Source organism: Pseudopipra pipra, chromosome 9 (assembly GCF_036250125.1).
Source record: "Pseudopipra pipra isolate bDixPip1 chromosome 9, bDixPip1.hap1, whole genome shotgun sequence".
Taxonomy (NCBI): Eukaryota; Metazoa; Chordata; class Aves; order Passeriformes; family Pipridae; genus Pseudopipra; species Pseudopipra pipra.
The window spans coordinates 2,583,904-2,610,379 of NC_087557.1; the positions used below are offsets into that span (position 1 = coordinate 2,583,904).

The 26,476-nt window shown below is 50.4% G+C and overlaps 1 protein-coding gene across 1 annotated transcript; it reads left to right on the top strand.

Annotated features, from left to right (window-relative positions):
- Positions 1 to 396: 396 nt before the first annotated feature.
- On the top strand, positions 397 to 26,379 carry NMNAT2 (nicotinamide nucleotide adenylyltransferase 2). Its single transcript, XM_064664099.1, has 11 exons — positions 397 to 598; positions 17,325 to 17,413; positions 18,125 to 18,192; positions 18,909 to 18,987; positions 20,004 to 20,133; positions 20,767 to 20,847; positions 20,951 to 20,995; positions 21,794 to 21,870; positions 22,902 to 23,003; positions 23,241 to 23,308; positions 23,434 to 26,379. Exons 1-11 carry the CDS (start codon positions 514 to 516, stop codon positions 23,534 to 23,536), a joined length of 927 nt encoding a protein of 308 aa, XP_064520169.1. The 5' UTR covers positions 397 to 513; the 3' UTR covers positions 23,537 to 26,379.
- The last annotated feature ends 97 nt before the right edge of the window (positions 26,380 to 26,476 follow it).

The following is a 26,476-nucleotide window of genomic DNA, read 5'->3' on the forward strand; positions in this document are numbered from 1 at the left end:
TAGAGAGCAACAAGGTCACTCCTGAGCCTCTTCTTCTCCAGGTTAAGCCTCCGGTTATGTCTCAGTCCTGGGGATGCCAGTGTGTCACTGCTGCCTCTCTGTGTGAGTGTGTGTGCACATGTGTGCGCGTGTGCGTACAGAGGGGATGTGGATGTGTGCCCATACGTGGATGTGTGCCCATACGTGGATGTGTGCCCACATGTGGATGTGAGCGTTGGCACATCTGTGCCAGGGCGGGTGCCCCTGTCTGCGCCCTCGGGGCTGGATGTGTGCCCGCGGGGGTGCGCACATGTGTGCACACGCACATACGTGTGTTTACACGCCCACCCGTGTGCTCAGGACTCCGCGGGGGGCGCGCCCCGGGCCGTGCGTGGCGAGGGGCGGCCCCGTCCCCGCTCCCGCAGCCGCGGCGCCGCCCCCGCTCCCGCCCGGCCCCGCTCCATCCCTCCTCCCTCCTCCTTCCCGCAGCCGCACCGAGCCACGGACCGCGGCGGGGCCGAGCAGGGCCGCACCATGACCGAGACCACCAAGACCCACGTTATCCTTCTGGCCTGCGGCAGCTTCAACCCCATCACCAAGGGCCACATCCAGATGTTCGGTCAGTGCCCACGGCGGCGGGGCGGGGGGGGGAGGCGAGGGGCTGCACCCCGCGTTGGGGATGGGGGGGCTGAAGGGGGGTCGGGCTGTGCTCAGGGTGTGCTCGGGGTGTGCTCGGGGTGTGCTCGGGGTGTGCTCGGGGTGCAGCCCCGCTCCGGAGTCCGCGGCGGGGCCGGGCGCTGTCCGCGGCCGGTGGTGCTGAACGCGCCGCGGGAGGGGACCGCCCGGGCCTCCCCGACCTGGCCCTCATCCCTGGGGACTGTCCCCCTCGGACAGCGGGGTTCTCCCCTCTGGACTTCCCTTGTCACGCTCCCGCCCCGCAGTCCCCCGGTGTCGGTCCTGGCCGTGTTTGTCCGCTGCCGCTCAGCCCCGGGGTCTGCGAGCCTGCGGCCGCTGCAGCGCTTCCATCTCCTCTGGCCAGGGAGGAGAGACAGCCAGGCAGCCACAGCCAGGCACAGAAGTCAACAAAAATACAGGCAGTTAATCAAGATATTAGAGTACCCGACGTTTAGATTGATACCAGGTCTGAGGAATGGGAAATGTTCCTGTGAGATGATGGATATTACCAAGCATCCATGCTATGATACAGATGATGGGGATGCTAAAATCACTGCTACAGCCTGCTCAGGCAAGACAAGAGGGAAGGAGGGAGGGAGAGAGAAAGGGAGGAAGGGCAATCTCCATCAAAGGCAGTCTGACATGCCATAAATACTGACGGTTTGGGTAAAGCTCGAAATGCCTGAAGATCCCTTATGAAAACAGCAACTCACTTGGGGTGGGGAGGAGTCGTGTGAAGGTGAAGTGTCCACTGCAGACCACTGAAAAAAGGAGAATAGAAAGATCAGCTCCTCTAATATCCCTTCTTGGAGTGCAGAGGCAGGATCCATCCTTTATGTCTGATAGGAGATTTGAGGCTGGGGAGCAGATGCCGAAGGTCTTGTGCTACTGCTGGAGAAGCATCCCTGGGGTTTCTAAAAGCTGTACAGAAGTTTTTAAGTGCAAAAATAATTGAAATCAGCTTAGGTTATTTCTATGTCAGACCTTGTTTTTGTAGACCATAACGAGTTGGGCAGCAGGCTAGAAAATTATGGCTTTCTAGATGCAAATGATCACATGGCTATTCCATTTCATAAGTGCCAGAAAAATGTGGTCCTGGGCAACAACATACCTGAAATTTCAAAAAAATCTTATTGCTTAAGCTAAAAGAAATTGCTAACAAGGATCAAGAGGAACTATTTCAAAATAAAAATAATAATTACATGAAACTACAGGGATGTGGTTGATAGAAGCAACCACTGATGAAACAGATTTCTATAATTCACATTTAGCCCTATTTTGATTAAGTAATACTGCAAATATCAACGCAGCCCATATTCAGTGGACTAAAAACCAGTAAGAAGATATTTTCGAAAATAAAGATTGGTGAGATATTAGTATGCAGTGGGTGTTCTTATAGACTCAAAATGAGATTTTTTTTTTTTTTTGCTCAGTACTGTTGAGTATGTTTATCAAAGATGTGAAAGAAAATATATAATCCCTGCCGCTAAAAAGTGCCAATGACCCCAAAGAGGTCAGAATAGCAATTCATGCTGGTAATGAGACAGTTGTGCTGCATGACTTGGGGTGTTTGGTAAAAAGGGCTTGTTCAAACAGTGAAGTCAAATGCAAAGTCATATGTCCAGCGAGGAAGAACGCACATCCAATATAAACAACAGGCAAATGTCTTCTGCCAAACAGTAACGGTGTCGGGGACTGAGGAGGGATTGTACACAGCCCACTGAATGCAAACTCTGTGTGGTGCTGTAAATACAGCAGCAAATGTGATCCTTGCAGATACAAGGGGGGGAATATCAAGCAGAAGAAGAAAGGTTGTATTATTTTCATGTACAGCATTAGCAAAGCCCTTCTCAGAGGACCAGTGACAAGAATTATGTTAGCTCCAGAAGCCGGGCTTTGTGGCAAGAGACTAGAGAGGCTCAGTCTGGATCCATTCTTTAAGATGTTAAGGGGCAACTTGATCTGCTTGGTGGAGGGATATGTGATATCTGGTGGAAGGGGGCTCCTTTATTCAGTAGAATTAGGACTGGTGACATGCCAAGAGCAGCTTTGGATCCTGCACAACTTCAAGCTACAGATGTGGTGTGTGGGTTTGAGTGAAGGTAATCATGTAGTAGGAGAAAGCACCTGGTACCTGATGGATTCTCTATCACCTGAAGGCTGTAAATGAACACTCAGACATCTTTCAGGAAGACATGTTTTAGCTCAGAGGATGGCTTGATGTGGAAATTTTCTATGCATGTATCCTGTAGAAATCCTGGAATATAAGTCTTGAGATACCTGATAGGACAAGTGAGACTTCCACAGGGAAAAGACAGAATTTACCTGATCCCTGATCATTTTTATTTGAGGAATGCTTCCCCCCAAGTCTAAAATAATAATTACATGAAGCCATGGGAATCTCAACCAAAATCTGTGTTATTCTGCTCTGTGCTGTACAGTTCAACCAAAACAGTGCTCCATCCTGTAAGTGTTGCATTTTAAACAGCTGAATTTGTGCAAAAATATGGTCTTTATCATTCAGACAAATACCTGGGCTTTGAGAGCCTGATAGGAGAACTTTTTGCTTAACGTAGAGAGAGAAAATTTATCTCTTTAACACATGGCACTAATTAAACCAGAAGAAAGAACAGTATTTGCATGGGTATGTCACTGCAGACATACCATTATATGCCAACCATCATTTTTCTCAGTATGGATTTTACCATTTTTTATTCAGGCCAAAAGCCAACCTTTTCCCATAGGATTTTTGTCTGAATAGGAGATGGGCTAATTATGTGGAATTCTCTTCTAGTGGGGGAAAGGTTCCCACAGGGCTATTCTTTCCACCAGTCATGTGAATTTAAGACTCATCATTAGCCTTGGGTTTCCAGAAAGCTGGGATTCTTCTTACAACCCCAAATCTGCAAGTGCAACACACCACTGACCCTTGTGTGTGGAACTGAACTTCCCACAACAGGGCTCCCTCCATCCTCTGCCAGTAACAACTCTGGATCACTGGGGCCCCCCAGATGAAGTTGATCCACATCTGTGTGTATAAAATATATATCATACATATCAATTAATACTTAGCATAAGATACATAACACATAACAAAAAAAGTAGGTGAGATACGGTGCTGTACAGCCATCCTTACCAAGGGGTTGACAGAAACACCCACACAGTCCTGAAAACTCTCAGAGTTATTTGTGGTATCTGCTGTGCTTTGAGATATATGTATGTTCTGAGTCACAAATTTGAGTTGTATTTCCTAGCTTTAGGTGGCTATGAGAAAAAGTTTGGGATGCCACTGTGGCAGGGAGATAAAGCAGGAGAATAGAGAGGCTAGAGGTTCTTTCTAAAGCTTGACATGAACATTGATGGCCTTTCACCTGAAATGAAACTCCATTTATACCCTAAAGAGATACAGAGAAGAAAAAGCAGAGCAGCCCATGCAAAAATTGGAGAAAAATAAGATTCAGAAAAATCTCTGTGTTAAAGCCACATGAAAACCCCGCCACTGCTGCTCACCTCGGCCAGCACACACCAAGCTCCAACCAATTCACCTTAATTTCCTGCTGACACTCAGAGGAACTCTGAGCATGCGTTGAAGCTCAGCCCTCCTCCCCTGCAGCCAGCTCAGGAGAGGATCCTTCTCTGAGACATCCCCACGCTGGCTTTGGTATCTCGGTGCCGAACCGCTGGGGACACGCAGAGTGGAATTTGCTGCCTAAAGGACATCTCCCTCCATCTTGGCCTCCTCATAGTTTGCCTCCTGCTTCCTTCCCGTGCAAACAATGCCACCCAAAGGACAAAAGCCAAGGGACCAACGTCAAAAGCAAAACCTAATCTGTGCAGCCCTGCTAATGCACTGAAGCCTGTGCCGGCGCCCTGCCAGACAAAGAGCCTGTGCTTGCTTTGACAATTAAATCATTTCCCCACCTTGGCCCAGCTCAGGGAGCCCCAATACAAGTGTGTTCAAGAGCTTGAAAATCAAAGGGCAGCTCTGCAGAGCAAGGTAGAAAGCACGTTTTTTCAATCAAAACAACCCCATGGTTCGGTTTGAAGGTGGCCTTGGGTAAAATACTGGGATTAAAGGCATCACCAGGCAAGGTCAGAGGCTCCAGGGTTTGTGTGTTCCAGGACTGGAGAGGGAGCCAATAAACTGCTGGAGCTGGAAGGAAGACGCCGAGATGAGTTTCTTCGTAGTTCTGCAAGGGAAAAGGCTTGTACTGTCCCATGGATATGTGAGAATCAGAGGGTTGTTCTGACGATTTCTGCAGACTGAAATGAAGGATTTGGTGGGGAGAGATGCTATCAGGTCAATCAAGATGCAGCGTCTCAATATTTTTTTAAATTCATTTTCCTTAAACCATAGAAGAAAAGGCTTCTCTGTAATTGCCCACATTCCCCCTTTTAGCACATTAAACATTTTTTTCTTGCCTTTTTAGAGTTCTGAAATTCCTCACAATCCATCCTTTTATGTGCGAACTTCTGGCTTCAATCAAACAGCCTTGCTCATCAAACAGGGTTTTATTTCTGCCCAGTTGTAAGAGCAGCCTGACACATCTTCATCTCCAGGGTTTGGATCACCTCTCCATCCCCTTTTCCACCTTTTCTCATCAACCTTTGAGTAGCAGAACTTCACTGGGGACATGCCTGCCCGTGCAGGGGAAGGTTTGAGCTGTCCTTCCCCCCTCCAGCTGCCCATGAGGTCCAGCCGTGTGGACTCTGGGATCCATGGGGATGCTCAGAGCTGCACTCAGAGGCAGCAGGTTGGGTAACACCCCCCAAAAAATGGTTGGGATATTACTGTTTGACTCCGTCAGAGGATTTTTTTACTGCTATTTTTTGGGCACTATCAAACATTCAATAGCAAATAGGCAATTTAATTATATCTGTATCATCTGCCTGTATCCTGACTCTCATCTCCTTTGTGTTGGTTCATGGGGTGATGGGTTGCTCCAGGTATGTTCCTGTAGGAGGAAGGGGTTTGTGAGATGTTGTTCAGATGTCACCTTCTTGTAGGGAGTCTTGGTACCTCAGCTGTTTTTAAACGTTTGGCCATAGAGTTTCCCATCTACTTCATTTCAAACAGTGCCAGGACCTGGACTTGCACAGAAGAACATTGCTTGTAGATAAGCTGAATCCTGAAACTCAGCAAATCACCACTATTCTTCCCTTTTTGTCTACTTAGAATTAAATTTTCCCTAGATCCTATGTGCATCTGTTGTTGAGGAGAGTTTATATCCCAACCAACAGCTGGGTAAAAACCATTTCTGACAGAAAAAAACGAAAGACTGCGATCAGAAGTAAAACTCTCCACTTGGCTTCTTAAGAAAATGTGAGCAATTAAAAACCCCAGCAGGCTGCTCCTTGATTATCCATTGCAGTCCTTGTAGAGGAGCAGCACTGAGAGCTGCTGCATCCCACAAAGGCTGGTTTGAGATGAAGGGATAGAGTTCCATAAGTAAAGAGGGATGAAGAGGCAGGAGCTGAGGCTTTTGTTTAAGATGTGTTGTTTAACATCCCGAATTTCAAAAATCACTTTTTCCTATTTGATTGAGATGACTGAACTGCAGAGCAGTTTAATGAGAGCGTCGCTGCCTGGGATGGAGCTGGGAGAAATGCCTGAGCAGAATGACAGCTCACCCTTTCCCCTTTTGCTCAAATGGGAATACATCTACCAATGTCCAGAAGCAAAATTCTCTGCCTACATCCAACAAAAGCTCATCAGGAGCTCAAGAGAGGTTTTGCTCTGCTGTCTGCAACATGAGTAAGAAGTCTGGGCCCCTGCGAGGCTGCCTCCTGGTTCCATTTCATCTCTGGGCTGGAGTCAGAATGCGTAATTAGCGGGAGCGATCGATGGAGCGGGAGGGGTGAGGGGGTTCTGAGAGGACTGGATGGACAGCGAGAGCCTGACTGAGCCCTGGCTTGGCTCTGCATGGCAGTGGTGGGGCTCAGCAGCACCAGCAAGGACCTGACCAAGACAGAGCCAGGACAGATCTCACAACACTCAGGTTGATTTGTCGGCCCAGGGGAGCTGCAGCATCCGTGCTCACCTCTCTGCAACGCAGGCAAGGAGCTTCCACTGCCATCCAAGCAGCTGAAATCACAGAAAACAGCTGAAACATTTCATCAGTGAAAGGGGTCTGGGAGGGCAGATTGTGCCCATCCCCAGGTGCTCCTGGCTCAACGTGATGGCAGACAGTGAAACCCCTCAGCCCAGCCTTATGCCACGGTGGGTGAGTCGCTGACATGACTCCACACCCAGCACTTGCCCAAAACATGCTGAAACTACAGATTCTTGGGTGCTGTGCTGGGAGAACAGAGCAGCACAGGCAGGACTGCAGCACCCATGGCTCTTTTGTGTGCCATTATAGATCAGTTAATGTCCCATTCCCATCACTGTACCCCATACAGGCTCCTTTTTTCATGGCCTTTATCACCGGCTTCCTGCATCTCAAGCGTTTCCTCTCCTCTTTATGACCCAAAGTGAGGAGGAGTTTTCCCAAGCACGAGATTAAACTCCATCAATAACTACTCAGGGATTCTTTTAAAACATTTATAAGCTCTTAAATATTTAGCAGTATTTATTACGGTCTGTGAGACATCACATTGTTTCTATGACAATGCCACCTCCCAAAATGTGCCATGTACCATCTTTTACTTCCATCGACTATAAACAAACTTGGCAGTGAGAAATCCAGTGCTACAACCTCATTCAAGAGAGAAACAGGGGCTCTGCTTCTATTTAAGAGCCATTTGCACTCACTACAATTCTCTCACCTCCCTTACCATCTTCTCTGATGTTTTTTAATAGCAGCCTGTCCGATGCCATATTGATTAGCTGCATGCTAAACCCCACCAGTGGCAGCCCACATCTCCAGTGTGACCTCACTAAACCTCTCCTGACTGGTGCACCAAGGAGGAGTCACATCCCTCCTTTCCCTGCCAGGCTGCTGTGAGTCGGGTACCACTGTAGGTTGGGGTAGGAGTGGGTTGTGAGCAGGCTGATCTTTGTGCATCTGAGCAGTAGCTGGCCCAAAATAGGCATCCTCACCCCTGCACCCTCCAGGCTTGCAAAATGCCTTCTGGCAGCAAGGCTGGGGGGCTGCAAGGGATCCCCCGAGTCAAGGAAGGAGGCACAGAGAGGCATCAGAGCTGGGGTCAAGACCACATCCCACCACTTGCGGTCGAAGGCCAAGCAGAAATAGTTCAGCTGTGTTGAGTGTGCAGCACAGGTAACCCCAAACTTTACCCTAACCTTAACCCTAACCTCAATCTCCACCTGGGACCAGGGAACCCAAGACAGCCACAGAAGGACTCAACAACCTCTAAGACAGAAAAATCAGCCCAAGATAGAGACAGGGTCAGGTCACCTCTGGATTTTGAGATGAGCATGCCCTCTCTGGCATTTATAACCCCTCAATCTAAGCAGTCCCATGGTGCCGCCAGTGTCCAGCTAAGCAGGACTCAATTTTCAGAGTGCCCTGCATAGAGAAAGCCAGACAAAGCCTATAGTGTCCATCACAGCCCTGCAAACAAACCAGGGACAGGACACAGGTCTTATCCCCTCAAAGCAGCATTGCTTACACATGTTGATAGTGTGCAGTCACGTCCAGAGAAGACAACCCAGGTCAGGAGCTCATTTTTGCCTGTCCCTTTCCAGCATCAAGTGGTTTCCTTCAGTAAGCCTGAGCTGCTGGATGTAGCTTGGTCATACCAGCAGAAAAATGCTAAATTAATATTTGGGAACAGAGAAACCTAGAGTCTATAGAAATATGTATTTTCAAAAGCCGCTGTAGGGCTTGCCCCAGGAGAAGATGATGAACTGAGATAAGTCTGTTTTGGATCTGGAATAGGAAGCAAAGGCAGAGAAGCTCCCCATGGGATGGGTGGAGAGTCCTTCTCTGAGCCAGGCAAGGAAGGATTTGCTCAGCCTCTGCTCCACAAAGGTTTCTATTTTCATTGATAACCCAACAGCCCCTAATTGAGCTTAAGCCTTCCCTGAGGAGATGACATTTCACTAGGGTTTATTGGCAAGGGGAAGAAGAAAATCCAGTTTTCCCAGCACAAGCTGAATTGGGGTGCTGAAAGGTGTAGCTTTGCTTCTGGAACTTGTGCTTTGTGCAAAGATATTGTTGATGCTTCTCTTGGGGTAAGTGAGGTCTTAGGAATAGATCTACAAAGAGAGAGGGTTTCACTAGTACAAAACGGGAATGTGACATCCCGCTGGTGTCACCAAAAGGCTGAAGTCCTACCATGGCTGCCTCTGCCACCCCACACTGTCACCACCAATCCCCTGGCCTTTCTGCATCTCTGTAGGTGGGATATTTTCTGCCTGCCTCGTTCAGCCAACACTGATCCCAGGCGAGGTCAGCATCTCCGAATGCTTTGCCGGCAAAGACAAAACAAGGGTCAGGCCCACACACGGGGGTCAGCCCTCGTGGAGGCAGCCCAAGACCAGCAAAGAGCTGCAGCGCAAATGCCACCCATCTGTGCTCCACGGGGAACTGAGAGCCATCAATCCCCTGCTCCTGGTGGGGTTGTGACCCTGCTGTGCGTCAGCCTGAAGGAGCAGCACGACACACGCCAGGGTTACGAAGCACTGCCTTTGATGTGCTACAACGGCTCGGAAATGAAAACAAACGGAGCGCTTCCACAGGGAAATTAGGGCACTGGAAAACAAGTGTGGAAATCCGCTGGGGTTTTATTTCCCTTTTTTTTTTTTTAAGGGACTGAGTGATACCGATTTCCCTGGCTGAGATGTGGACCAGGACCTCTCCAGGGATGTACACTGAGGTGCCTGTCCTATTTTGGATGTTCCACCCACATTCTGATGAAAGCGAAATACAAAACCATGGCAGGATAATGAAAATATTGCCTTTTGCTGCTACCCTTGTCCTGTGTGACTCTCCATGGGCCCAGGGTTACAAAAATTGGTTCAAATGGAGCACTCAGGACTATCTGGAATACCCTCCCCTTTGCTTGCCAAACAGTTTATTTTTGCTCCTGATATTTAGACTGTTATTGAAGCTGAGACACAACCACAGAATACCAGCTCTAGGCCAGATTTGTGCCACAAATTGATGTTGCTTTACTGTGGGTGGCATGTTATGTCTCTTTATACCAGCTGGAAGCTGTTAGCCTCAAAAACCCCATAGAAGAGACAGGCTTCAACCAAAATCCCTCTGACCGCTTTCTCCCAGCCCAGCCTCAAGTGATGTTCATTCCCCTGGTTTGTACTTAAATAAACCCTGGTGCTCAGAGTGGCGTTTTACACCAAGCACTGGCAAATCCACATTTTAGCACATTTCTCTCTAAAAAACAAGGAAAATACTACACTGGAAGAGGGAAACTCATTCCGCCCTGCACCACACTACAGCATGCCCAGCCCTTGCTGACTTGTGGGGTGGCAGCTACTGCACCAGACAGAGAAAGGTACACAGCCTTTCACTCTTCAATACCATCCATACACTCATCTTACCTAGAGATGCTTAATCCTTCTCTGAGGGTTTCTAAGCAAGGTGCTTTGGTGCTGCCCTGCAGCAGAGAGCTCAAAAAAACTCCTTCTTCAGGTGAAGTCGCCTTCATCATCCATTTTTAGAATCACAGAATAGTTTGGAAGAGACCTTAAAGAGCATCTTGTTACAACCTCACTGCTGTGGGCAGAGACGCCTCCCCCTAGACCAGCTTGCTCCAAGCCCCATCCAGCCCAGCCTTTTACCTACCAAGAGTTGCTTTTACCTTATTAGATGCTTCCCCTCACCTTGTTAGCCCCAAAACCTCCAAGATGCCCAGGAAGCAGCTCTGGGCATTAAATACCATGTGGAGGTATTTAACAAGGGCACCTTGTCAGGACTGAGCTGCCTATCCTTCAGGTGAGATCCAGCAAGGTGCTGAGGATATTCCTGCTCTCCCCATGATGCCAGGATGGAGATCTCTGAGCAATAAGTTATGTTGCTTCTCTGTAGAAGTGGTGTGAGTTACAGCACTGGGGTGATCACCTACCTGCCTGACAGAAAAGGAGGTCCAGTCCCTACCTGGAGGAGCTGGCGGCAGCTTCATCTCAACACGCCTGTACCTCTCCTCATGTTGCTCACCTGATGGATAATGCCTGCTCTAACCTGCTCCACTGCAGCGGGGTTGGCTGCTCCAGGAGGTTGTTTTGCCAGGCTCTTCCTCAGATGCTTCTTCTCAAGTTCTGGGACCTGCAGGATCTCTTACCAGGCTCCTGTGTAACTTCTCACACACACAATGGCCCTTGCAATACCCCAGTTCTGAAAAAAAGAGAGGAAAAATAGGATGCCTCCAGTTTCAATTTCAATGAGATCAAATAGGCTGTTCCTCTATGGCTTAATTTAAGAAACCCAGATGACCTGGGACCAGCCAGGTCCCCTGCCCAGGCCCCGTCTAGTTGGGTCTCCAGCAAATGCTCTGCTATTTCTAGGTCAGCTCACTGTGACTCAAGTCTCCTACTTTTATTATTTTTAGTTTGTTTAAACATCTAATTTCACTCTTCTGCTGTGAAGCCATGAGTGGTCAACAGATGGTGATAGCATGACTCTCATTAGTCATCACTCAGGTGGCTCTGAGTTGGACACTGGTGGGGACCTGGGTGGGCTGGGAGATGGAAGGGTCAGATGCTGCAGTGTCATTTCCTGAGGCCTTTCCCAGCCTCCACTTCCACCATGAGTCGAGGTATTTGGTATTTTGTGCTTATGAAAAGCCAATAAAACAAATGTGCACCAACAGCTGAAGACATTTAGCATGGAAATCCTTCCCAAATTTGTTATTTCTACAGTGCTTGGATGCAGCTATGGATTAAGGGGTTGGGGGAAAGTGTGTAACAGAGTAATTAGCTTGGAGATAAAAATCATTAAGCATTAGGGGGTTTAATGGGATTTTTCCACCAACCAAAAGTCTCCTGGGAATCTGACTGAGATTGTCTAAGATACACTGAGCTCAAGGCAGGACAAGCTATGTGGGTCAGTGGGACACTGGGATCTCCCCAGGCTTGCCTTGGAAGGGGTCAATCTCAAGGTGAAGAACCACTCTCCTGCTTCTGCCTACAGGAGAAACCTCCCTTGAAGAGCAGTCAGGGCTTGCTCTAGTAGAAATGTCCCTTTGGGAAGCTCAGGGAAGGGAGGTACCAATGGTTTTCCCAGCTCTAACCAAGGTGTGGTTGTGGGTGATGGGTGTGTGAAGACACTGACTGGGGAAGAGAACTGCCAGGCAGGAGAGCTGGGCTTTGAGAGGTGGACACTTCTGATGAATACATCCCTGATTCAGAGGATTTATATAGACATGCATACATACATATATATGTATATATATATATATATATATACACAGAGACATCTATATATATATACTCTATATATATATACACAGAGACATCATTCAATTAGTCTGAGAGTAACTGCTGGCTCTGTGCCCAAGATGGGCTCTGGAAGCACCATTTAGGTCCTGCAAGTGCTGCTAGGTTGAGAATAAAACACAGTGTGCTGGCGTATCTGGGTCACTCTCCCCTGCAGGAGAGTGGGGAAGCGCCTGCCTTGCCCTCGGCACCTCATGGCCACATCCCACCTCCCCTCCAAGGATGTCAGAGGCCAAATTCCTTGAAACAAAAATGAGACACCTGGCCAGTGGTTTTGCCTTCTCCATCACCTATGGCTGTGCACCTTCTCTTCCCCAGCTCTTGGGGAAGAGCAATTAAGGCTGTGCAAAACTTGCCTCCCTGCCACCCTTGTGTGTGTTTTTGGAGAGCTGGCACAGAGTGTGAGTGAGCTGCAGCTTCAACCCTCATGGGGAAAGGGGCATAAATCAGAGCTGGCTGGTGGCTTTATTCTGTAAAAACAAACAAACAAACAAAAAAAAAGCAAAAAAGGAATCTTGGGTGTGCAGATGACCCCGGTGTAAAGGCAAAGCAAATAAAATTTGAAATTACACCTTGAAAAATTGAACATGAAGAATATTTGATTTCGTTAACGTCAATTTAGGTGATGGAGCAGCGCCAGAGGAGTTGAGATGTTGCGATTGAATATACTCAGTGAGAACCTCCAAAAGAAACATCTCCTAAATAAGGCCTGATTTCCTATTGGGGAAGCAGGATGCTATTTTTTCATTCAGTCTGGACAACATCACCACTTACCATTTTTGTAGCCCTGGAGTGCATCCAGTGATTGGTGTTTCCCCACCGTCATCCCACAGGAAAGCAGCAGAGCCAAAAATATTTGAAGTGCCTTTGCAGGGCGGGCGAGCAAAGCTGGGCTGGGGCAGCGGGGAGGTGTCACCAGTGCTTGGGATGAGTCCAGGTGTCACCCCTGTCCCTTCCTTCCCCAACAAAGCCAGGCTAAGGTCATCCACCAGCCACCAGGCGTGGAGCCAGGGCGCTGAGAGCTTCCCATCACACAAGTGATGCTGCTGGTGGGCTAATGCACGCCTTGGCAGGGTCCATCACCGGGAGTTTATTTATGTCAACAAGGTTTAAAAGCCATCAAGGGCGCCTGGAGCATTACAGACAATTTACACTGGAAGAGGAATGAGCTTTTCTCTTCCAAAGCCGACATCCTTGCATTGGTGTGGCAGGAGATAAAGTGCTCATAGAAAATGAAAATACCGGAGGGGGGTTTCTGGGGTCTGGCATGGTCTGTGGACATCATAAGCATTCGACAGGCAAGAAATGGGCTGGGAAAGGGCTAGGAAGCCGTGACAGAAGGCTGAGCTCAAGAACAATGAATAGGCCAGAATACAAAGCTATTGCAGTGTCTTCAGTGCCTGCAGGGAGACCACGAACCTGATATCCTTTTTTTTTTTTCATGGCTGAGCTTCATGAGCGAAGATTTGGGGAGGGCTCTATCCACGTTTGTTGCAAGCACAGTGGTGGCTGAAAAGGCCAATGCGAGATAGACAAGTCCGGTTGCAAAAGGCACAGCAGAAGGACTCCTTAGGTGGTATATTCTGCAAGACATGATTCTTTCTGCATTGTCTTTTCTCCTCAAGGGTGATCCTGCGTGTGTTCTCAAAAGAAGCAGCAGAGTTAAAGGTAGTGTGTCTCCAGACCTCCCGATTGGAGGCCAGAGTAGACCAGTTATGTGCATATTTTGTGTAAAAGACACAGCAAATTTTGTGAAAAGAAGTCTTTTCTGATAACATGGACCTGGGGGCTTGGAGAAAGCACTGCAAAATCAAAGCAGCCACGGTGGTTCAAAGCGATAACCCACCAAGCCCAGAGTCCTGTTTCCAGAAACCCAGAAGAATGACCAGTGCTGTGCTTGGGTGTGAAGCTCCTCAGCTCAGCCTCACACCATGCACAACCCCCCTTTCAGGATGAGAGACCCAGGGACAGCAGGAGACTCACCCACTCTACCCTTTCTGTGTCAGCAGTGACCTCCATCCCGTCTCCCTGCCCTTGCTGCCCAACCCCTAGTTACTCCTCACACGGAGCCACAGCACTGATCACCCACCATTTCAAGATGCTGAGACCCAAACCCCCTTCTGCACTGCCAGGAGCACATGCCGTGCCAGGAGACACTGTGACCTCCTCCCAGGGTGGGGAATGAACCAACACCCCCGAGGTCTCTTACAAGAGCTAAAGCAGTTTGGTCTTGCATTGTGCAGAGGGTAGGGCTCAAGGATCGATGAGGTAACATGTTTAGACAGGCTTGGCTATGGAGGCCTGTTGTCCTCTCCATTTAGCCACTGAAGAGTACATCAGCCTAAGAAGATTCAAACTGTAAAAGAAATAAAAATAAGCTTTAAGCACAACATCATGATTGCAGTGAGGACACACCTAGATGCTGCAAACTAACACGGCAATTTTAGAATCATAGAACCACAGAATCATTTGGGTTGGAAAGTACCCTTTAGATTCAGTCCAGCCATTCCCCCAGCGCTGCCAAGTCCACCACTAACCCATGACCCCAAGCACCACATCTGCACAGCTTTTAAATCCCTCCAGGGATGGGGACTCCACCACTGCCCTGGGCAGCTGTGCCAGGGCTTGACAAGCCTTTCTGTGAAGAAATTTCTCCTAATATTCAATTTAAACCCACTTTCTCTCGTCCTGTCCCTTGTTCCCTGGGAGCAGAGCCTGACCCCCACTTGACTCCACCCTCCCACCAGGGAGCTGTAGGGAGTGAGAAGGTCCCTCCTTTTCTCCAGACTGATCTCCCCCAGCTGCTCCTTGTCAGACTTGTGCTCCAGACCCTTCCCTGGCTCCGTTCCCTTCTCTGGACATGCTGCAGCACCTCAGTGTCTTACTTGTGCCACGCTGAAGCCACAGTGCCACCTGCCCCAAATCCTCTGCCACCATCCCAGCAGTGAGGGTGGCTGCTCCCGTCGCTATGCCAGCCCCACTAGTGGCACAGCTCCTCTCCAAACAAGATTTGACATGTCATTTAAGAAAATGCAATCTTTTTAAAGGCTTTAGTTTTGAAGTGGATGCTGTGAAGGTCTGACTTAGCTGACAGCTACACAAACAGGCGAGACAGCACAGTCGCCTGATGGACACAGCCCTGCAAGCAAAGGGACATGCTCTGCCCCAAAAACAAGTGAGAATGGACCAGTCTGGGATGTGAAAACGTGCTCTGCAAGGCAGGACCAGAAAGCAGGTCTTCCCTTTCCTGCTCAGCCCTTCATTCCCTACAAGAGACTGCTGCTTCATAGCCCATGTCTGCCCAAATACTTCCCTTGCAAGGATTTACTGGTCCATACATTTATATATTTTCCATACCTATTCAAATTCTGTTTGTTGTTTCTGAGGTAGACAACAAACTCTTAAAAATGCAGATCCCAAGTTTTAGTTGTATATGTTTTTGAGGAACAGCCACCAAAAACTCAAGGCAAACTAATACCATCAGCCAACCCTGAGAACATGAAGCACAGCTCACACATAAGTTGTTCAGCTTGTCTTAAGAGAGAACTTTATAAAGATGCCATACGTGAAGATGAACAGATCAGTGTTTTTAATTGTCTTTTGGAAATAAAATCAAGTCAGAGTGAAGCAGGGAGAAATCAAAGGATGTGTTTGTGTTTATTTAAAACTCAATGGCATCTTTTTTGTTAGGGAATTTACTTTTTCTTTTAATTTGCATTTTAAATTGCATTGTGATAGAAAGGTAAATGCTGATCTATCAATCTTGGGTCCTCCCTGCCCCTGAAAAAAACCTGAATGTTGTGTTTTTCTGCATGTACTCCCCAAGGATTTTGAGGACGGGGAGGGATAATTTCGGTACATCTAATTCAGGCAATCGAATTTTACTCCCTGCACCCATCAAATGATTTAAGCTTGCTTTCCCTCCCTGGACGCTGGTGCACCCAGGGCACAAGAGCTGGGAAGGCAGCCAGGGTGAGGATTTCGGGTGAGTCTGAGGAAGAGGTTTTATTGAGGCTGGTAAATCATCCACAGGCTGTCACAGAGGCCTGGGGCTACTCAATGCCCTCGAGGGGGGAAAAAGGTCCATGGCAATTATATTTCCTAAATTGACTTTTAGCTGACACAATAGCTGAACAATATTCCTTAGTAGAAATGTCAAAATTCAGAAAAAAATAATCATTTTGCCCAAGTGACATAGAATCCTGGAAAGGTTTGGGTTGAAAGGAATCTTAAAGCCCATCTCGTTCCACCTCCTGCCATGGGCAGGGACACCTTCCACTAGCCCAGGTTGCTCCAAGCCCCGTCCAACCTGGCCTTGGACACTTCCAGGGATCCAGGGGCAGCCACAGCTTCTCTGGGCAACCTGTGCCAGGGCCTCACCACCCTCTGAGTAAAAAACTTCTGCGTATCTAATCTAAACTGACTCTCTTTAGATTTAAAACCATCTCTCCTTGCTCTATTGCTACAGGCCCTAATAAAAAGTTTGTCCCCAAGACAACCCAACCTTCCAGCCCTGCTTAGCCCCCCTCACTTCCCTCCATGTATGAGTGCTCCTCATCCATCCCAAGCTGTTGCAAGGGAGCTCTAAAATAATTTCAGAGCTGAATTTTTGCCCTGAAGCAGAGCAGAAGGGAGGGCATGGGAGCTGAAGAGAGGCACCACTGGGGCTGGGTGCAAGTGGAGAGGGGGAGGAAGGCTCCCTGAAACTGTGTCCCCACTGTTGCTGCACCTTCAGGCAGGACTTCTCCGCATCCCCTGGGGAAGTGCCAGCCCCTGAGCAGGGTGGCTGAAGGATATGATGCACAGTGACATCTTGGGATGGCTGACAGATCCCAAAAACACCTCAGTTTCAGAAATGTTCTTTTTTGTTGCAAATGCAAAATAATTTACAGCTCCTTTGCTTGGGGAAAAAAAAAAAGCTCTTTGTAATGACTTTCTAATGACTCATCAATCTTATCTCCCTTTTTGCTTTTACCTTTCCTATCTTCTTTTTTCTTGCTACCGTCTCAATAGCTGGGGTGGGCACATAGGAGATCATGTGAATTTAGCAACCCTTCCCCAGTATTTTTATCCTCAAATGTCACCATTTGGAAATACCAGCCTGAGAATGGGCATCAGGCTGGAGGGACTCTGGCAAGTCTGTCAGACGTGGGCAGCACGTGGTGTTGGCACAGGCCAGGAGCGGTGTAAGAGCCGTGAGGCTGCTGAGGGATCAACTGGGCCATGGCTGGTGGGTGCCATGGTGTTGCAGCGCTCAGTGGGTCCAGCTAAACCCCCCTGCACCTTTTTCCTTGTCCTCCCCCCACAGAGCGAGCCCGGGATTACCTGCACAAGACCGGACGCTTCATCGTCATCGGTGGCATCGTCTCGCCCGTGCATGACTCCTATGGGAAGACGGTGGGTTGTCCCCATTTTCCCTCTCTGCCTCCTGTGTGCAATGGTATCTCTGAAACCAGGGATGAGCACTGGGCAGCACTGCCTGACCCATGGTCCCTTCCTGTTCATCTTCTGCCTGGGGCAGCTCCTGACCATGGGAAAGTCTCGGAGAGGAGGGAAAGGATGAAACCACTCACTCTTTGGATAAAAGCCACAGCAAGGCCCTATAACCAACCAAAGTACTAGACAGCAAAGAGAAATGTTCTCACCCAAAACAGTGGTGGCCATCTTGCTGGGTAGTTTTTTGGGTTTGTTTTAATTATTTCAAAGTCAATTTTTTTTTTTTTTTTTTTTTTTTTGCGGGGATGGAAACTATGAAAACGGTAGCCTTTAGAAGCACTTTCCAAATTAGGAGTGGAGAGTTTCCTCCTCTCCTGAAAGCTGGAGAAATTTAACCAAGAAACCACCACCCCAGCTCTGGCTCTGCTGCAGCACGGAGCTGGGAGTGGTGGTGCTGAGCAAATCTCACCTCCTGGTGCGTAGTCAGGGCTGACGCCCAGCAGGAACTCCTCCCTTCCAGCAAACAGGAGCTTAAATAAATGTTTATGGGCAGGAACGAATCCTTCTGGCCTGTCTCACCTGAGTGAGCCTGATGTTCTGCCCCAGGAAAGTTTGCAAGCTCAGGCTGGCCAGGGTATGATGTAACCATTCCTCCTTCACCCTCTTTTGCAGGGTCTGGTCTCGAGCCGGCACCGCCTGACCATGTGCCAGCTGGCTGTCCAGTCCTCTGACTGGATCAGGTGAGTGGCAGAGCCCACCCTGTTGTGGCATCAGCGGCCTGGCAGCCCCTGCCCCTTCCCCGCCCCGCGGTGGCAAAGGCCTGTGTGCAAAGCAGAGATGCCACCAGCTGGTAGAGCTCCAGGACAGACTTTCTCCTCTCCAAGCCCAAGCTTGATTAAAAACCAAAGACCTTCCTCTCCCAGTCCAGCAGAGAACAGATGCAGATGGTTAGATCACCCTTCAAGGGAGCTCTGGGGATTCAGGAGGTCTTGCAAGCCCCCTGCTCAGCCTGTGGTGTCTGGGCAAGGCTCAAAGTCACTCAGCCCACCCCAGCTTTGTGCTGTGGCACCTTCCCTTTCCACACCTGCAGCACCAGCCCACAGACTCTCACCTTCCCAGCATCACCACATGGCATCTGGTGGCTGAGGTGGGACCAGAAACACCTTGGGCTGCCCTCAGAAACAGGGTTGTGACATGTGTAGTCACATCCAATCCAAATGAAAGCTGGTTAGTTGGGTACCAAGAGCGGAAAGGTACCCTGGCATGTGTTCAGGTCTCCAGAGCTGTTAGGAAGGGCTGGGTGGAAGGGCTGGAGGAAGGACATGGTCCATGGCACACTTGTGGAGTGATGGTAGCTGCTTGTGGCACTGCTGGCCAGCCCGGTGGGAAGGATGTGGCACGGTCAGGAGGTCCAGTGGCCATCGGCCAACGCTGTTGCCTTGCTGTGTTCCTGCAGGGTGGACCCCTGGGAGTGCTACCAGGACACCTGGCAGACCACCTGCAGTGTGCTGGAGCACCACCGTGACCTGATGAAGGTGAGGCAGTCCCCGCACCGGGGGTGCACCCAGAGGTGAGGGCATGGGGAGGGTGCAGGAATGGGGTTGCTCTTCCCCCAGTGTGGGAACAACTAAAACATGTCTGAGACAGGATGAGAGAAGACTTGCAGGAACATCTGTGAGATCCTGACCTGGAAGAGGCGCAAGATTCCTTGTCACAGCCACTTTGAGCTCCTTGCTCTGATGTTGGAAGGAAATTGGGCCCTCCAGCTGGAGCCAGCAGCCATCCTGGACCCAGGAACACCAGGAGGGGAGCAGGGGTGAAGGCAGAGAGAAGGCAGGGATGGGCACAAGCCAAATCATTATTGCTGCCTACTGGTTCCTCCCAGAGGAGAAGGCGAGGTGGATGGGCCTTCCCACTCACCAGCTGAGCCAAAACTGCTGTATGAACTTGATGGAGAAACTCAGTGGGAAAATTCAGCACCTGGGAAGTCTCTGGGAGCACAAACCCCAGCAGGAAAAGTCCCTCCAAAACCCAGGCAGGTCTGAGAGCCATGGGAAAAGGTGGCTGCCCTCTGGTGACTGCAGGGAAGCAGGGGTGCTGGCACACTTGGATACAGCAAGAAAACCAAAGATGGGAAATGGATGAAAGAGCATCACACAAAGTTACAGGCAGCCCAGACAGGAGACACAGCATTAACTAGCCCAGCAGAATGTGTGGTGCATCCAAGGACTATGATGCTGAAGCTGAGGAGTCGCCGGCCATGCTTTACTTCTCCTGCAGGGACTGGGAGGGAGAAGAGAACATGTTTGCTCCTTGCCAGCCTCATGGCTCCACACAAAAAGTTAGCACTACCTTAATCACAAGTCATTATCCACAGGGTCCTGCTGGCCTCAGGCTCATGGGACTGGGGATCCTAAAGTGAGCTTGGACATACTTGTCACTGAAGATGACCTTGAGCCAAGGGTGGGGAGGCTTGATATGGGGACAAAAATGTTTTGGGAGGTTGCTGGGGTGAAGACGCTCTTCCAGCTACACTTCTCCCTCATTGCAGAGAGTGACTGGATGCATCCTCTCCAATGTCAACACGCCCTCCATCACCCCTGTGATTGGCCAGCCCCAGAATGAGTCCTCGCAGAACATCTACCAGAACAACAACAATGTCTCCAACAAGCCCACTGCAGGTAGGTGGCATCAGGGTAGGGAAGAGGGGGATTACTACTGACCCCTTACCTCCCAGCCAGGGCTGCCAAGCATTAGGAACAGTGCTCCATCACCTTGTCTTTGGACAGATGGCTCATCTGGCTTCATGCACCAAGCCCAGGGTGGGGTGGGGGTGCAGTGGAGAAGTTACCATCCAGCACAGCAAGGGGAGCCAAGAACAGCATAAAATGGCTGTAAAATCTCACTGGGCTTCAGCTGGATGATGTCCAGGCAGGGAGAGCAGCTAAAGGAAAAGGTACCTGATGCTCACAGGGTGCATGCAAGGGAAGAACTGGCAGGAGAGATGATGGAGCTGGATCCCCTATGAACCAGTGGGATACGGGACATGAAAGTATTAGCTAGGGAGAAGTGGGAGCATTACTTAAATCCCATAAAAATGGACATCTTGTGGTTTTCTTAGTGATTTTAGCTGTCCAGCTGGTCTCTTCAAGGCACAGGGTAGCACTCTGGGGAGTTAAGACCAAGAAAGGAGGTGGCAGGGAGGTGCTGGGAGCAGTTCCTGCACAGGAGCATCTTGCAGGACCAGGGTGGCTGAAGAGCTTGTACGGGTTAATTGCACCACCTCTCTCCCATTAATTTTCCTTCACTTTTAGCAAAAATCCTGGGGAAGGTGGGAGAAAGTCTGAGCCGAATTTGCTGTGTTCGCCCACCCATGGAACGCTTCACATTTGTGGGTACGTAGAGGAAAGGTCCAGTGTCAGTCCAGCCCCCAGCCCTCCTCCCAGCCCCCTGTGCTAGGCCAGGCACCAGCACCTCTCTTTTTCTTCCCTTTCTCAGATGAAAATGCCAACCTGGGGACAGTGATGCGATATGAGGAGATCGGTGAGTGCACAGCCCCCCAGCTCCCCTGGGCCAGCGCCATGTGGCTCGCGAGCTACTGGAAAAAGATCCAGGGGCAAGTGAAGGATATAGGATCATCTCACCCCGGTGCCAGCTACTGGGGCTCAGGGGTGAAACAGGAGCAGTGCTTAACTGTGCTGAGCCTGGCCCTGTTGGCAGACAGCAGCTGAAATAAGGGAGTGAGCAGTGGGGATACGTCCCCCGTGCAGACACAGACCTGCCATGGCACCATGCCTTGACAATCACCCCAAGTGCCCTCCCATGGTGGTGTCATCCCATCCTGGCAATGCCTGCAGCCCTGCAAAGCCTTGAACGGCAGCAGGAGGGATTTCAGCTGCCCTTTCCTCTAAAGCCCTGTAAGGGTTTCAGGCCCACCAGGCTGCCCCAGATGTGGCCCCACCATACATCACCCAGAGGTCTGTGTGGAGAGAGTGCTGGTGGCTCTGACACCCTTTTCATGGGCAAGCTCACACACAGCCTGGCACTACAGCCATCCCAGCACCTACACCACACAGAGCCCAGAGGCTTTGGCTACCTGGAAATGCCGAACAGGGAGGCACCCTCCCATGTAGCCACCTCTTCCCACTCCTCTGAGTGGGTTTATGGCTTTTCTCTGGCAGCTGTGCAAATAAATAAATCTTTAGGGGCCTGTCAGAGCAGAAAGCTCCTTCCCATGCCACAACTTTCTTGCTGAGCTGCGAAGCCAACCCTGAAGTTATGGGGCTGGTGCCTGTTCAGCCCCATGTGCTCACACCTGTGAGCTTCTCTCCTTTTCTTCAGAGCTTCGCATCTTACTGCTCTGTGGCAGCGACCTGCTGGAGTCCTTCTGCATCCCCGGTCTCTGGAACGAGGCGGATGTGAGTCACCACTGCTGGGCATCCCTCCATGCTCCTCTTCCCCAGGCTCCCTTCCTCCTCCTCCTCTGCTTCCCACACCCCATGCTCTTGGGAGCCACTCAGGTCTCTTGGGATGACAGGAACTGTGCCCACCGGCCCCACTGCCTCCTCCTTCCCAACCCTGACCCTCACCTCCCCTACACACTTCCACAGGGCTTCCACAGACTCAAGCCCTGCTCCCACTCACTGCCCATGCAGAGGATGTAATCTGGGATGCAGGGTGAGCCCATCCCAAGGCTGTGCTTCCACTCCTTGTCCCTCAGAAGGAGGCAGAATCAAGTAGATGCCAATCCCAGCAGAGTGAGGTGCACAGGTAGGAAGTAAGATCTTTACAGAAGTTGCCCAGACATTAGAAATTAAACACAATTAGAGCCAAATCAACAGCTTTTACTGTTGGTCCTTGCCTGAAGAAGCCACATTTTCATGGGAGAACACCAGCCCTGGAGAGAGGATGGGTTAATGACCCACATGCTGCTCCAGAGCAGTGCTGGCTATGGGGTCTCCCCCAGCTCTTCACTGAGATCAGGCAGTCAGCACAAACCTCCCTCCTTGAACCTCTCAACCATTTCTAAATTCAGTTACCACATCTTCAGTCCTAAGTTTTGTAAAGCAATTAGGTGGCAGGCATCTCCTCTGAAAGGCTTAAAAAGCTGAGATGAGGCAAGTCCTGAAGCCCAGCACAAAGGATGCAAAAATGTCCTCCTTAGGCAACCTCTTCTGCTGCCACCTCCTTCTACCGTGAGTTCTCCTCAAAGTCTGAATTCATCACCCAGTAATAGGATTTAACCCCGTGCCTTTTATTTCATCCACTGCAGACCACTTGCCTTGATAATTCTGTTTTTCTGCGAAAGGCTGCTGACATATCCCCAAACTCACTTTCCATCTCCATCCAGACCATGGCCCAGCTTTCACAGAGTAGGGGAGGTTGGCAGACAGTGGCAGGTTTTGTGGGGGGTGATTATAAAGCTCTCCACACTTTGGGTTGTTCCTAGATGGAGGTGATCGTCGGGGAGTTCGGGATCGTGGTGGTGCCCCGGGATGGAGCAGATCCCGACCGGATCATGAACCACTCCTCCATCCTCCGCAAGTACAAAGTGAGTGGATGCACACATGGCCAGGGAAGGCTGTGAGAGGACCCACAGCCTCTCTCTACCCAGGAGAGCACTTCTGCCACAGGGCACAAAATGTCTCGGGGTCAAATGCTCTCAGCGGCTGGGTGGGATGAGCCACCATGCAGCCACCTCCCAAGGCCAGCAGGGTGGGGAGGCTGGTGGGGCAGACACCTGCTTTTAAGCCATCCCTTCACTCCTCTTTCCCTCCTTCCCCTGCAGAACAACATCCTGGTGGTGAAGGATGACTCAAACCACCCCATGTCGGTCGTCAGCTCCACCAAAAGCAGGTGGGTGATGCAGGGGGATTGGGGGAAGAGCAGGGTGCCCCCAGCCAGCCCCTCCATTGTCCTCACATGGACACCTGACCCATCCAAGTGGGCTCTGATCCCTTTCTCTCCCCCCGTGCCCCCAGACTGGCCCTGCAGCACGGGGATGGACACGTTGTGGATTACCTCTGCCAGCCTGTCATCGACTACATCCTCAAGAGCCAGCTGTACATCAACGCCTCTGGCTAGGAGCCAGAGGCCTTGCAGCGAGACAGCCCTCGTGTCCCGCCTACCTGCAGCTCTCCATCACTCTTTCTTCTCTCTCTCAGTCCGTGTCTCCATCTCTCTCCCCATCCCATGGCCTCCTGCCTGTGTCTGCCTCTCACCCCCGGCACCAACACTCCATCGTGCAGCAATGTCCAGGGAACAGTTTGGTCTCTTTTTGGGGGTACTGCCCTGCCCTGCACACGTGGGGAGGGAGGAGGAACCGGTACGAGAGCGATGTGCTCGGTGTGCTCAAGGGGAGGCTGCCCCGGCACCCCCTCCCAGCATGTCCCTGGGAAAAGGCCCCCTGGTCCGTCCTCCCAGCATGCTCAGAGCAGGGGCTACCTCTTCTGCATCATCTTACAGAACTTAAGCTCAATAAATCTAGGTGCATTTTTTTTATTCAGTAGTTTTAGTGCGAGCCCTTTGAGCCTCTCGACCCAGTGACCAACCAAACCCTGGTTGGCACCGGCTTGGTGCCTCATGGCACGTGAGCCTCCCAGACTGGCAATAGGACAGCCCAGCTAACCAAATCCTCCTCCTGGTCCTGAAAAATCATGGAGAAGGGAGCAGAGGCCTTGGCAATCATCGCTGCCAAAGCATTGCAGGGAAAATGTCATGTCTCACCTTCCCTTGGCTGCAAGAACTCAAGTCACTCCCTGGGTGACTTGAGTTGGGGTGATGTTCTACTCCAACCCATAGCACCTAGAAAGGGATCTGCCACTTATGGAGCCGAGAAATGAGGTAGAAAGAAGCAGGTAGTGAGCCAAAACCTCTGTTGACAATTTTCCCCAAAGCTGGTTGGGTCCATCACCATCCTCTGGCCTTCAGATCACTATTTCTGTCTGTAAACTTCCCCCTTCTCCCACCTCTCCGACTCTCTTCCTCTTCTTGAAGAGTTCATTAAATGCATGATACTTTCCCCCTCCCAAACCAGCTGTGGCTACTTCGCACATCCCTTGGGACATGCCAGGCTCCTGCTCTCCCACCTGTGAGGTGCCTCCAGATGCCGGGGATGGAGCCTGGTGGAGACGTGCCAGGGCAGGTAACAGGGAGCAATTACTGAAGCCTTGTGGAGCGGAGGGTTGCTGGAGCAGGCTCGTGACCTGCTGAGCATCTCTAGGGTGCAAGGACCCTGCACAGCTCCTGGGGAAGGTCACAGCCACAAGGAGGAAGGTTTACCCCTCACCTTCTGTTCTCCCTTTGCTCCATCTAACCTTATATTGCTTTAGGTGGAGCCGTACAGTTGCCTGTAGCTGAGAGTCCTCCACGGTGTTTCAAGGAAAGACGTGAAATTTCCTCTACTTCATCCCTTAAAAGTCCACAAAGTAGCTCTCATTGAAGCTTCAATTGGTGAGACTTGGCACTAAATTTGGCCTGCTGGGTGCTGCTGGCATCCCTGGAACAGCAAACAGCTTTGGACAAAACAAGGCAGGCCATGGTCACAGGGTCCTTGCAGCAGGCAGCATTTTAGGAACAGTAGCTGACAACTTCTCAGGACGACATAGCCCTTCCCAGAAGGGAAATCATGAGGGACAGAGGTGATGTGACTCACCCAAAGGCCCCAGAAGAGGTCTTTCCTTACCAGGGATTTCCCTCTGCACGGTGAGGTTTGTTCGGGAACTGTTCTAAATTCGGCAGCTGAGTCCCTCAGCAGCAGCTCCGGTGTCTCCAGGTGGTTGCGTACGTATTCCATGGGATGAGGAGACTGGAGATGCCAAAGCAGAGAGGGTGGCGAGTGTGTGGGGGACTCAGAGAACAGGAATGCCTCTTTTCCAGGGAGGTTTTCAGCCAGCTCGAGCTGGTCAGCACCACCCCACTGAGCTCCCTCAGCTGACGTGCTGGGCGGGTGCCTGTGGTGGGACACCTCATCCATGAGGTAACGAGTAACCAGGTGCTGGACTCCACCCATTGTTGTCACACATTCAGGTTGTCAGTCTCCTCTCCCTCTCCACCCCAACACAGAAGGTATTCCACACAGCAGCCTCCCCTCCTTGCCAGACCTCACCGTGTTTCTCAGCTCCCAGCTGGAGGAGAAGCAGCAGTGGTGGCAACCAGCCTCCAAAACACACCCAGAGGGGCTGAACCTCCTGGGGGGGCAGCGCCTCTTGGAAGGGGTATGAAAGACAGTGGGTTCCCACTGAGGAAAAGACACGGGGAAGTAAAACAAAGGAGATGGAGAAGGAAGGAAGGTGTCATGTCCGAGAGCCACCTCTGATCCTCCCTCCCTCCCTAGGTACGTGGGATGGGACGTGGGAACGCCAGTGCTTCCCACCCCATCATGGTTAGGATGGCATGGCTTAGAGACGTAGTGTTGTGGTACAGATGATGAGTATATTCTGTCTGACTAGTCTTACCTGCGCCTTCGTGTATCAGCTCAGCAAAACTCACTGATGGGGGGTGGGATGGGGGGTTTGTAACAGGTCCTTCAGCTCTGGGACCCATTTGGAAAAATGTATTTGGGTGGGTATGGGAAAAAAATAATCATCTGTGATGATCCATGTGACTGCCAGGGAGGTGAGGATTGGGGTTTGCAGAGTGCAGGGGAGGGGTGGGAAGAAGCTTGCGGGTCTTGGTCTTTGAACCTCCACTTTTAAACAGTGCAATTTGCTGAAAGAGAAATGAACTTCAAACACCCTTTGGGGGAAAAAATAAATAAAGGGGGGAGGGAAAGGGGTTGAAGTTGTCATGCCACCGATTTCACCTTTGTCAAAAGTTTTGGAGCCTTTTTTTTCTTTTTTTTCTGTTGCTATATGAAAAAAAACAGTCATTAAAAAAAAATTTATCAGCAAAATGTTTAAATTATGTAATAAACAAAACAAAACAAAGATGTTACTGGTGTAATTTTAAAACAGCCCCAAGACAATCAGGACAAGGAGAGCAAATGGCTGGGATAACCCATGGCCAAACCCACCTAAATCAGGA

Excerpts from the sequence above, each read along its gene's own strand:
- NMNAT2 (XM_064664099.1), top strand. The coding sequence starts at position 514 with ATGACCGAGACCACCAAGACCCACGTTATCCTTCTGGCCTGCGGCAGC. Across the intron at positions 18,988-20,003 it reads ACCACCGTGACCTGATGAAG|AGAGTGACTGGATGCATCCT; the intron begins GTGAGGCAGTCC and ends CCCTCATTGCAG. Across the intron at positions 23,309-23,433 it reads GTCAGCTCCACCAAAAGCAG|ACTGGCCCTGCAGCACGGGG; the intron begins GTGGGTGATGCA and ends CCGTGCCCCCAG.